Genomic DNA, 13,411 nt, shown 5'->3' with positions numbered 1-13,411 from the left:
CTTCTCGACAATAAGGGCTTCTGCTTCTACTTCCAGTGGCATTCCTAGTCTGTTCTCTATGGTCCTTGTTCTTGTCAAACTATGATCTCTACTCACCCTTCCGTCTCTTTCTGGACTATTACTACACAATCTCTCCATCCTATCATCAGAGTCCCTTTCGCAAGTCTGTGATCATTCTAAGAGCCATGACCATTTTCTGGTTCACTTTTAGAACTCACACTGCATTTTCTGGCCTTCCACATTTTTACCTCATTTTGTCAATCCATGGATCTTACTTACTGTCCCTCACCTTGCACATTCAACTAATGTTTGCATTTGAAGGTGGCTTTTCCTGCTCACCCAATAATGGTGGCATCCCTCTATTCAGTGGCTCCTGCTGGCATATATGTTACTGTAGTGCCAACTTTGGGTAGTTGTCTTTTGGGATAAATAGCCTTATGCTGCACTTCAGTATTCATAATGTGTTCCTCGTAATTGTCCAACATATGTGTATATGAGGTGCGTGTGCCTCTTCACTTTCTGTTACCTGTTCAGATTCTGCAAATGTATAATCGGCGCCAATTAACCTCGAAGAATGTACCCTAATAGTTTGATTGCCATGTTGTAAAAGTAACGTTTTTCCATCACTGCCCATAACTTTACCCGGGCCTTTTGACTCTTTCTGCCCTTCTCTTTTGTAATGTACCATGTCCTTTGCGTTCAAATTTATTTCTAATTGCTTTATTCAGTGTCATAAGGCTGGACAAATTTTCTGAAACCTCGAAAAAGCCTTGATAAGTGCCTTTCCCCCTTGTTATGGCACAGCCGATGATAAATGCTGAGTTGTTCAAATCCCAGAGGGAAACTTGAGACAACTGCCACAACTATTTTTGTAATTTGTATGTTTCGAGATGCGGGCTTTGAATTCAGTAGTAATAAGACCACCGAGCCTTATAGATTTTTACAGAACTAGATTAACATTTATTAATAAGAAAAATGATTTGTAAGCACATACATATGTCTACAAATTAGTACTATAATAACTTCTAAATCCCCTAATTAATCTGACTCCCAGTTACACCTCCATTTAGGCAACAGTAAGACACAGATTTTAAAAGGCCCAGGCAAAGAAACATGATACCCTGAACAATCCAATTCAAAGTAAGTTTTCTTAACTTCAGTTTGTTGTAGACAGCAGCTTGAGGTGTATATGCTGAAGGCTTTTCACACTTGTTAGATCTTAAAATGCCCACCCTTATACACAGCCCGCTCTCATTTATACATATTTTCCCCTTTGAATGCAAATTCCCATTGTTTCACCATGTCTTTGGACTTTACCTCCCTGATCATAAAAAATTATCATAGTACCAATTTTTACCAGTAATCTTTGGGAAAAATAAACACACTGTTTCTGAACTTCAACTGGCTAGGTGACATATTTCACCCCTCCTTTGAAAACAATCTAGTCTGTTTAAAAATGCAAATGTTCCCATTACACCTTACATTCTAAACTTCCCCCATGTTTATCTACTAAACATTTCAAACCTAGCTTATCTTTTAATACATCAAAGCCTTCAGACCAGTGGCCTTTAATCCAATTAAGCCTCACACACAGACATATAAACACAGATACCACTATTTTACAATAAATTTCAATAACATTATTATATCTTCCTGACACCCTACATGCAGAGCATTCAAGTACTCAGAAAAAAATTGATCCAATCATAGTCCCTTCCAAGGCAAGGGGAAGATCCCGCATCACCAAAGGTATTTTTGGGTTTCTCTCAAACTAATTGATAGGGACTATAGCCATTTGAAGTGAATTCTTCACATAGACTTCCCACACCAGGGCAATTGTCAGTTAACAGCTTGTTTGGTCAGCTAAGATTTTGTGAAGCATCTCATCAATTACTGTGTGATTTCTTTCACAAACCCCATTATTAAAGGGACTTTTTGTTGTTATGTTCATTGCTGCGATGTTAATATTTTCACACATTGTTTAAAATTCATCATTGGCAAATTCCTCTCCATCCCATTGTCAGTTAGTAATGTAGCTCCCAGTCCAATTCCTTTCCAGTTTTCCATTAACTCCAGCACAATAACCTTTTTGTCTTTACTAAATATTACTGTTGACAGACTGAATCTGTTGTCATGTCTATGTAGTGTAAGACGAAAATGTTTTTGCCCTTATCCCGTACCTTCAAAATGGGAGACTCACTGCCGGCCATGATGGTGTCCTCCTATATTATTTACACATGTTGCATTTCTCACTGATCTCTTCTATAAGTTTAGTATATTCATCATCCATTACCCCTGCATCCTTTAGTCGGATTTTTACCCTATGGCAAGATTGATGGGCAAACTGATTATGTAGTTAGAAAACAATTTGCCTTTTTTCCTTTAAACTTCTACCCCCGGTGTCATCAATAACACGGTGATTAGAAATGTTAGGTCTTGTTAAGGGGGTACAATAATGTCTCGATTGTGTAAACTGTAAATCTCTACAGATTTCCCAAAATCAATTGCCTTATCGTGTTTCATATCCAATTTCACTCAAGCCTTTTTCATATATGGCTTACTCAACAGTAACACTGGATACTACATCTGTGCTGATAAAATGGTTTACCCTGGCCATTTTACATGGAATCACCACTCTCTTTAGTGACTTTAGCATGTTATCGTTCCCGAACCTGAAGTAAGTAAAACTTTCATATTCCTTAAGTGTTTACTATTCAGAGAATCCAGGTAAGACCTTAATCAAACCACTTCACATACACAGCACATTGAATGAGTCTGTAACTAGAACATCCTTTACTGGACTAAAGGTTCTGGTGACCAGTACAATTCCTTCTGACTGACCAGTATCATCATCTTCCCCTTCTGAACCTTCCATGTCATGTGCCATTTTTAAAATCCTGTTATTCCGTTTCGGACAATTCATCGCATAATGATAATTCGAGTCACATCTGAAACATCTGTTGGCCATTCCTCGGTTATTCCTGGAGTCCATTCTCCTGCCGTAGTTACCCAATTCCTGTTTTCTGTTAGAGCTACTAAAAGGGTCTCTATCCTCATTTATTCTGTTTGTGGTTCTTCTTTTGTATTGATGCTTGCACCCCATATCTAAACAGTCTAGAAATGCTGCCAGAATTGAATCCTCCGTCTTTCTTTGTTACCGCTGAAGGTTCCATTGGTGCCATGAAAGTAGCTGGAAATGAATGTTACCCCAGATTTTTTTTAAAGCTTCAGACATCTGTTCCAAAAGCTTATCTCTTTCTGAGAATCTAACTCCAGTCAAGATCAGGAGTTTAACCATGCTTTTGCACAATCCAACAATTTGAAAACAAGTACTGAATTAAAGATCTCCAAATAGAATTTCTGCAATCTTGTAAATAACCTGTTAAATTCCATGATATTTTCTTCTATGCAATAACCATCCATTTTTCTAACTCAGTGAAGATGGTGGTGTGGTGGTAATGTTGCTGAACCAGTAACCCTGAAACCCAGGCTAATGCCCTCAGGATATGGGTTCAAATCCCACTATGGAAGTTGGTGGAATTTGAATTCTATTAATAAAATCTGGAATATAAAGATTGTGTCAGTAATGGTGACCATGAAACTGTCATTGATTATTGTAAAAACCCACCTGATTCACTGATGTCCTTTAGGGAAGGAAACCTGCCATCCTTACCTGGTCTGGCCTACATGTGACTTCAGACCCATGGCAATGTGATGACTCTGAAATGGCCAAGCAATCCTCTCATTTCAAAGGCAATTAGGGATGGGCAACAAATGCTGGCTTTGCCAACGATGCCAGGATCCCATAAAAGAATATAGGAAAAAAATATTGAAGTCTGACCACGCTTTAGATGCATTTACTTTTTGTTCAGTCTCATAGCTGTCCTCCCCACCAGTGTCTCAGTTGCCCCCTATATATATGTGTGCTCAGTAAATGCCTTTCACCTGTGTATCGTAACAACATAATTAACATACTATTAACAGGAAGGGCAGTTGCAAGGCAGAGGGATTTGCAGAAGCTGAAAGAATGGACGGTGTAGAGCATAGACCAGTGTGAGGAGTGAAGGATATATGCAAGAACTGCATATAATGCAGCCTGAAGCTGACTGCTGAAATAGAATTGATTGAAGTCATGGAGGTATTTGAAGAGGATATTAACATTAAATTGTGGGAGCTCAGGTCTGTTTAGCTTGGCAAGGATGGATGGGATTTTGGACTGATATTCCGAAGAATTTATAATTTATGAAGGTGGGATAGTTAGCTAGGTAAGCATTTTGAAAATTGAGTTTCCAGATAATAAAGACGGTGGGAGTAGGGGGTTATGGTGGGAGTAGGGTGGATGCGGATGTACTATAAGTAATGAATGGAATGGGTCTCGTGATAGAGCCATGTGAGACCTGAGGTGATCCTGCAAACTGGGAAAGAGAAAACATAGGTTCCAAAGACTCTGTTGCGATTTGTATGAATGGAACCGGTTAAGAATGATAACAGGTAGATTTTAGAAGAGAGAATTTATTTGGGGATGAAGTGGCTGGTGATGTTAAAGACAGTGCAGGGATTGAGAAAGATACGCAGCAATATCAAGGCGTATCTGCTGTCATCCAGGATATCTTTTATGATTTTTGACTATTACAGATGCCAAATTGGAAGCTCTAACAGTGTGGTAGGAGAGAAGTTGCAAGAATTTGGAGAGAAATATTGAAAGTAGAAGATGTAAATTTATGAATTAATACTTCCCTCGTGAAACTTTGAATGCTGTATTTTGGGATTCAGACGTGCCCTTCCTTTGATTTTGACCCACTTTATTGTGAAAAGTGAATGCTTGAATTCCCAATGTGCACTCTTACCAGGTAAGGTTCTGCCCTAACAACGTAAACTTGTAAATCTACCTAAAAAATGAAAATTGTTGGAAATGGATAAGTCACAGTTTTGAGTTGAGGGAGGAAGCAATGATAGTAATTTTGAAGGAAGTAGAAACAGTACTGAAAGGTACAGACCATTTTACTGAGTACTCACAGAGTAGTGGAAGAAACTGTAAACCGTGAGTTTGGTTGCATAGAGAAGAGTTGGGAGTTAGAAATTAATTTGGAAGATTAAATTGTTCACATGAAGTCAGGCACACCCAATGTATGGATGCCTTTGATTTATGATACAAAGGTATTGAATTCTTTCTCATATTTAGTGAATGTCCTCTTTCTTTTGAGCATCAGTGACAACCTGCCAAACAGATCTGGGGCTAAACCAAGATTTTCATTGGTTGTTTGCAAGATTTCCATCTGGGACTTATGTGCTGGTTCTCTGCAGGAATTTGCAACTTCATGAGAAAGTATCACTGACTATCTAAAAGAATACCTCCTTCAATTTACAAGCACTCTTCCAGGTCTATGAGTCAGACTTGTGATATCATGGGGCTGAATTTTCCCTTTGGCATGCGAGGGCAGGCTTACACGTCTGCACATAAAATGACGCACGATTACATCGGGCGAGCGTCCCAACGTCAACACGCGCCATCGCAATATTTCGCTGGGCGCGCGCGCGCGATGATGTCCGACACGTGCCCGCCATTAATTAACGGGCCAGTTAAGGCCCTTGAGGTGCCAATCGATGCCAATTTTTTGGCGCCCGTGTGATCTTCGGCTTGGCGCATGGGCGCAACGGGCAGGCGGGTAGGACACATTTGTATTAACGTCATCTATCGGCAGGATAAGAGGGCTCAGTGGGGTCGCGAGTGTGCACAGTCAAGCATTTATTTATGAAAGTTTTTGAAACTTGCCTGTGTGACCTGCAGTACTTCAAAACGCATACCAGCTGCTTTGTCTGGACTCTTAACCTTCAGGTCAGCACTCTGCAGTGAGGAATTTTTTCCGGGCCTGCAGGTTCCAGGAAGCCTTCCCTTAGCCTGGGAATGGAAGTTGAACTATCCACTGGAGGCAGCTGTTCCTAAGGAGGAAGGGAGGGCTAGAAGGGGGAGGAGGCCAGGAGTGCACATTCAGCCTCCAGGGGAGGACAGGCGCAGGCACAAGGGGCGCAGTGCCAAGAGGTAGTCCAAGGCAGAAGGGGCTGCAGAGGACGCCACTATCCTGCTGCCAGGATATACAGGCGACGAAGCAGCTACCTCATTTTGTCTGAAGTGCAGTGCCAAAGGAGGCTCCGTCTCTCAAGGGAAACAGTCAACTCTCAGGGCCTGAGATCTCCATGAACTGTGTGGGTGGACACCCCATGCCTGTGGCTCTGAAGGTCACAGCTGCCCTCAAATTATATGCCTATGGCTCCTTCCTGGGGTCGGTGGGTGATCTTTGCGGTGTCTCCCAGTCAGCTGTGCACACTTGTGTCAAGCAGATTACAGATGCTCTGTTCAGGCGTGCATTGACCTTCATCCACTACCGTTGGGACCAGGCAAGCCAGACACAGCATGCCAGAGGCATTGCGGCAATTGCAGGCTTCCCCTGCGTCCAGGGTACAATAGACTGCACACATGTGGCCATCAAGGCATCATCAGGTGAGCCTGGTGCCTTCGTCAACAGGAAGGGATTCCACTCCATGAACGTGCAGATAGTGTGTGATCACAGGATGCTGATTTTACAAGTCTGTGCAAGGTACCCAGGCAGCTCCCACGATGCCTATATCCTCAGACACTCCCAGGTGCCAGGGCTCTTCAGTGCTCCAGCCTGGCTTGATGGATGGCTGCTGGGTAACAAGGGCTATCCCCTCAGAAGTTGGCTCATGACGCCTCTCCCCATCCAAGAACAGAAGCTGAGCAGCGGGACAATAGGTGCCACGCCTCCACAAGGGCTGTGGTGGAGAGAACCATCGGTCTTCTCAAGATGTGCTTTCGATGCCTGGACTGCTCAGGGGGCGCACTCCAGTACCCCCCAGATCGTGTCTTGGTGATAGTGGTTGCATACTGCGCTCTCCACAGTCTTGCACTGGAAAGAGGGGGCATGGTGGACAATGAAGATGTCGACTAGTGGCTGCGGCTGCACACGATGAGTCCAGCAGTGAGTCCGAGGATGAGCACGCACAGGGAAATGCTGAGGGGGTAGTTGCTGACCCGGGCTTACTCCAGGGAGGCAGGGACACCCGGGAGGCTTTAATCCAACAAACCTTCAGCTGGCACACCACAGATGGACCACCAGGACAAGCCTTGGCTGTAGGCTCGATATTCGACACGTAAGTGCAAAATCTGCCAGGTCAGTAACAGTCACTTAGGGCCTTGTTAACAAAGCTGAATGTCCAACCAAGCACTCATTACAGTTTTGGAAACCATACACATGCAGAAGAAAAGAGGCACCCTCAGCCATGGTGACATATCTGAATTTATTCTGTCAAGCAAACCAACTTATTCCAAAAAAAGAAGTGTTATCCAAAAAACGACAAATCATATGGACCTCATCTCAGGCCAACACAAACACACCAGTGAAAAACCCATGGTGTGCCTAAGGTGCCTTATGTTTTCGTTTCCAGGTGCTACATCTTGGTGCTGCCCCATCGCACAGAGTGGCATCTGAGACAGCCTGCTGATTCTGCTGTCCTGTTCGCCTTGATGATCTCGGCAGTCATCCTCTGGCCCATGGAGCCAGTGCTGGCCCAGCCTGGGAGGGAGCTGCCAGTTCCACAGCTGGCATCTCCCCAGTCGTCGCAGCCTCACCGGATGCCACAGTCACTGGGAGAGGGACGGAGGAGCTGCTGCCCTGATCCGGAGAGCCCTGCGAGGTGCCCGCAGAGACGACAGGCAGCTGCTGTGCCGAATTGAGGTCGCTTCGGACGTCCATGCTCACTATGGAAGGATGGGCACCAAGCTGGGAAAGTTGATGCCCAAACCATCTCCCACACTGGCACTGGCCAGCTGAGGTCAATGCCGATGTGAGGTCTTGCTGGTCAGAGCACATCCCCAGGAAGCCCTGACGGGTCTCCTGGAGGAAGCTCTCCACGAGAGTCGCCACTCTCTCCATGGGGGAAGCCCAGCGCTCAGACAATGTGGCTCATTGCTTCGGCGATTGTCCGGGTAGATTCCTCGACCACGGAGACCAAGCCAAGCATAGCCTCATGTATCTCTTCCAGATACTCCCGCACACCCGGCCGCATTTCCTGCACCTGCTGCGTCGGGGACGACTCCAGAGGCACATCATCAGGCACCGACTGAGCATGTGCCTGGTCCCTTGCAGCCCTCCGACTGCTGGCGCCATGGGCACTCTCTGGCTCTGCCAGCTCCTCCAGCGACTGTGAAGTGCCCTCACCACTGTGCCCCAGGACACTAGCCGATGTTCGAATTCCCACTGAGGTACTAGTTTCTGTACTGGTGCCTGCCTCGCAGAAATGGTGTGATGCTGGTGAGGCTTCAGGCCTCTCAGGTGTGAGAGGGGGCCTCTGCTGCTCCTCCTCCCGGCCCTGCTCCGATGATGCTGAAAGGAAGAACAAGTGGATCAGTTAACGTGGAGACAATGTCAAAGTGCATCCCTGTCCCCCAGATCATTGTGCGCTCATCCTTCCATAACCAATGGTCAAACCATGTTGCAAAATTAAATCAATTAACATTCAGCAGCACTATGGCAGTTGGGAGAACAATGCTGACCTCACTGTTGGGCATAAATACCTGGTCATTGCACCCCAGCCTCACCAACACCAGTGGACCTTGGCATTGGAGCCTCTCCAGATCCAGGGCCTGCTGCTCAAAGCGGCTAAGAATGGTGATCTGCACCTGGCCCACCACCAGACCTCGCACGCTCTGCCATGTTGTGAGCATTCTCCTCCTGAAAATGAGAGACGAGCATTGATTAGTGAAAATTGCACATGGACTCTCTTTGCCTACAGCCCACCCCAACCAGAGTGGGACATATCAGGGCTCCAGAGCCTCTTCCCCCCACTGCTGTCGAACACTCACACAAAGATCCTGCCTGCTCCACAGCCCCCCACCCCCACCTTGGACACATGCTGCCTATATCACATTAGGCACCACACGGTATATCCTTCCATAGCAAGGAGGCGCAAGCACGTGAAGCGCAGAGTACAGCAGATGGTTTGTTACCACGCCACCTTGAAGCCCCCCTCCCAGCATGTCATCACCCTGACTTGGACATGTCCTGGAGTTCAAACACAGTGCCTAGGTGCAGCTTCTACAGATTGTCCCCAAACCAGTCACGTGGGACTCAGTGTAACACATGCTGCGGGGGCAATACGCATCTCTTCACCACCCTCTCAGGCTGACCTCAGCATGGGCAAATGCCATTAATGATTCAATGCAGTCCCTACACTCAGACTTTGGGGAGGGCAGTGGGCAGCAGGGGGATAAGACGACCTGCTGGGTTACATGACTAATGCCGACATGGTACTCACGCTGCCAGAGCACAACAAGTCATTGTAGCGCTTGCGACACTGGATCCAGGTGCGCTGCACCACATTGCGGGAGCTCACCACCTGCACCATCTCCTCCCAGGCACGTTTGGTCGTGTGCAGGGAGCCTCTTCCTCCCATTCTGGGGAACCAGCACTTCACGTCGTGCTGCCACCTCCTCGAGAAGGGCAGCAAGGCAGTCATCTGAGAAACGAGGGGCACACTGGCCCCTCCGCCCTACCCTCCGGCCTGGCCTGTCCCGCTGCCCTAACCTCCAGCCTTGACTACCCCGCTGGCCTACCCTCCAGACTGGCCTGCTCACCAGAAGCCCTCTGGTGAGCCCTTCCACTTGACATTGTGAGCAGCCTTGCAAAGCCTGCCAGCGCTTCTGATAATCAGGCCGCCGGGTCGCCATTGGACCCGGTGGTCAATGCACTTCCGCCACCGCAAGCCCCGTCAGGAGTCAGGCATCACACTGGGCGGGCCTTAATTGGCCTGCACGCGTAAAATGGCGACGCGGATCTGATCGCGGGCAGCAATTGGGTCCACGCCTGCTCCCGCTCCACCCCTCCGCCATACAGAAAATTCAGCCCATGGGTTTGTTTTCTTTGATCGTCAACTGCAACATCAGTAGCCAATAGAAAGATTTAATCTGATTAAAAGAAAGTTGATTGATATGCCATGTGTTTTGTGGTTTCCCCTTCTCCCAATCCCAACAAAATGTGTTAGACTTCATATCCTGAAACAGGAGAAATTTAAAGTGAAAACACCTTAGCGTGCCCAAAAGAATAGTTTGGGAGGTACATGATTTGTTTGAAAAGAAGTAAGATGATGTGGGGAGAAGGTGAATGGACCTAATGGGCTGAATGGCCTCCTCCTTCTATGCCATAATTGACTCTATGACTCAATATATAGCATAGACTGGATAAGTTGCATGTAATTTATTAAAGGTTTCAATGACATCCACTCTAAGCAGACTAATGGAGGATTTTGCCTTTTTTGAGTCGGGACCCTGAAGTTAGGCTCAAATCAGGACCACAATGCCATACTGTGTGGGAAACTTCAACTGGCAGTGATTTTCCCCAAATTGGCCAATTAGTAGACAGTGGGATGGCTGTCCATTTAAGGTCAGCGGGCAGTGATTTTCCTCTGGCAGGGTGAATACCATGTTGGCTCTCGAAGCTGGAGGGGCAATAGGTGGCTTGGAAGGAGATGAAGCTTGCATATCAGGCATTTTGAGGCACCCTCTTTTCAACTTTTTAAACTTTGAAAAAATGGCCTCAGAAGCCAGGCTATCATCATAGAGGGTAAACCCTTCCACAGGGTCACCTGCGGTTGTAGCTGAAACCAGGCAGGCACAGAGAGTCTAAAAGACTGCTAACAGGTCGTTGTCTCCAGGTTTAGTCCCTAGTGCCTCGGGGTGCCCCGCAGGTCAACTGGAAAATTTGCCTCAATAGGCTATTAAGTATTTTAAATTGGCTGCCCAACACTTGAGGATAGGTAGCCCTTCGGCTGCCGATCCCGCCTTTGGCTTGGGGTGAGGATGGTGCTGGCACACTGGCCAGTGGTGCTAACTTTTGCGCCCTCCTGCCTCCACACTCACCCCATCAGCTGCTAAAAATCCCTGCCATGATCTCTTTCTTTTCCTTTCCCAAAGATATCATGTTCATATGTAATCTACCATTTGCAAACCCTGATTTTCTTACAAAGCACTTTGCCCATGAATTTGTTGGAAGTTGATTTGTGAGTGTAATGAATATAGATGCACTTTATCTGAATATCTTGTGACTGTAAAGATATCTAGCTATGAAATGACTAGCTGTCAGTATAACAAAAAATATGGAAAGCGATTTGAAACATCTCTTTGGATAAATTATTGCAAAAGCTTATGAAGCAACAATTAAGGCCCTCATGACACAAAATATTGGCTGTCTCAATGTGATGTTTGTAGCCAAAAGGCTCTAACTCTGAGATTATATCATATTTTACATTTTTGTAACTATAACTGAATGTTATAATTATACAATTTTTGTGCAATAATGTGCATATTTATTACTTACAGACTACAGTTTGCGTCGGACCAACTCAGTCAATAGTCTCTCTCAAGTTGGTACACCGCTTCCAACTTCTGCATCCAGTCTGCTGCAATACACATCTAGACCTTACTCCTATCCTAGCTACCCACTGTCAACAACACTACCTCTTGGTAACAACAATCATATTGGACAACGGTTATATGTTTCTAGTCATGGGTCTTTCTTCTAGAGAAGTACTGTAAATGGAATACCCAAGTATTGTAAGTTTTTTTGGAATGCAAGTTAGCTTTCTAAAAATATTTTTGTTCATTTGTTATGCTAAGAAATTTATTGAGGCACAAATGTGTAATTCTTTTCTGTGTATAAAAGCTTTATCAAATTGTTTTACATTCTCGTTAAAGATTTAAGAATACTGTTAATGAACTTGGCAAGTTTTTCATCACAGTAACGGTCTATTTGTCTGTTGCCCTTCAGTTATCTTACTCTTTAATACCTACAGCATTACTCATGCACCAAAATTAAGACCTCTTACTAGGATATTTGGCTGCACTAATGTTCAAGAACAATGCTGTATTTTATTTTCATGTTGCAGTGTTCACTATCATTCTGGGGTCAGTTTTCACCTAACCCATCCGTCAGGAAACTGATGAGATTGGGTGCAACACTATTTTATACCCCTTCCAGTTTGTAGCCAATGGAGAATAATATTAGTTGAGATGTAAAACTGGTGTTCTGCCCAATAACATGCATTTCCACTCAGCGAGTTAGGTTAAAATTACTCCCACTGTTTCAAATTGTTAAGCTTGATATTTTTCTTGTTTATTGCCATGCCTGCATGTTCTAGGTTGTTGAGAGAAAACTATTTATATTGTATTGGTTGAATTGTTGCAATCATGTGTTCAATTAAATATCAGTAAAATTTTTCCTGTTTTTTTAATGGAAAATACATTTTAGGTAAGGTTTATTGATCAATGCGGAGCCAAGCAACCAATTACAAGGTCATAAAATTCACATTGTGGAACTATTGGGTTACATAATGTGGAAAAAATATTTTAAAAAGCTGGAAATTATGTAATTTATTAATTTATTCTTCCTTTACATAATTAGTATGAGAAGCTAACCAGTCAAAGAGACAACCAGAATAGAATAAACACGGTGCTTTTTATATTTAGATAAACAACTCGAATTCAAAAATCATGTGCTTGCATACTGTGCTATGTCTAAAAAGCAAGCACAGCTGTAAAGTAATTGGCTTAAAGTTCCCACTTAAGCTCTTAATGGAGCTTAATCTGGGCAGAGTGGAATGAAATAGTATAAGTCATTTGCGCCCATAACATTTATTTATTTGTTCATGGAATGTTGATATCACCAGCAAAGCCAGCATTTATTCCCTATCCCTAACTGCCCTTGCGAAGGTGGTGGTGGGTTGCTTGAACTGCTGCAGTCCAGGAACACTCATAGTGCTGTTGAGGAGGGTATTCCAGGATTTTGACCACTATTAGGTCACCCCTCAGCTTTTTTTCAAGAGCATAAACACCCAACCAGTCATCCTTTTTTGATATCTATGCTCTCACATTTCACAATCATAATTGCAAATTACTACAGCATCTGCAGGGACTCCATAGACTGAATTTTCATCTCCCACGCTGAGCAAACCTGCATCGGGAGGATTGAGTGGGAGACGTGCGGAGTCACAATTTTATACATACCAGGCCATTCCCATCATCCACCATTTTCCCCAAGTCGGAAAATATAGTGGGTTGCAACCTGACATGCACTTGAAGTGATGTCGGTCGGGTCCACTATTTAAATGTAAGCTCCAAATACAATTTTTCCTTAGGTTGCTATGTTCATTGAGATGGCTGGGTTCCTGAAGCCTGTGGGTACCGGAAGTTCACGAACCTTAAGGAAGCCTGTGTGGAGGCAGGAACTTTTTAAAAGGTAAGTTTAAAAGCTTACCAGCTTCAACTGTCATAATTAGATGCTGTTTGAAAATTGAAATATGTTATGAATTCAGTGATTGATTATAGGGCTCTGCCCTTAAA

At 44.6% G+C, this 13,411-nt stretch overlaps 1 protein-coding gene across 1 annotated transcript in view; it reads left to right on the top strand.

The window, feature by feature from the left end:
* The window catches only part of rbm46 (RNA binding motif protein 46), a 104,789-nt gene extending 93,194 nt beyond the window's left edge, over positions 1–11,595 (top strand). The window contains exon 4 of the mRNA XM_078546848.1: positions 11,393–11,595. Within this exon, the coding sequence (XP_078402974.1) occupies positions 11,393–11,595 (203 nt within the window). The remainder of the gene's footprint in view (positions 1–11,392) is intronic.
* The last annotated feature ends 1,816 nt before the right edge of the window (positions 11,596–13,411 follow it).

This window comes from Cetorhinus maximus, chromosome 1 (genome assembly GCF_964194155.1).
Source record: "Cetorhinus maximus chromosome 1, sCetMax3.hap1.1, whole genome shotgun sequence".
Classification (NCBI taxonomy): Eukaryota; Metazoa; Chordata; class Chondrichthyes; order Lamniformes; family Cetorhinidae; genus Cetorhinus; species Cetorhinus maximus.
Note: the sequence above shows the minus strand (reverse complement) of the source record. Positions and strands in the feature narration are given on the sequence as shown.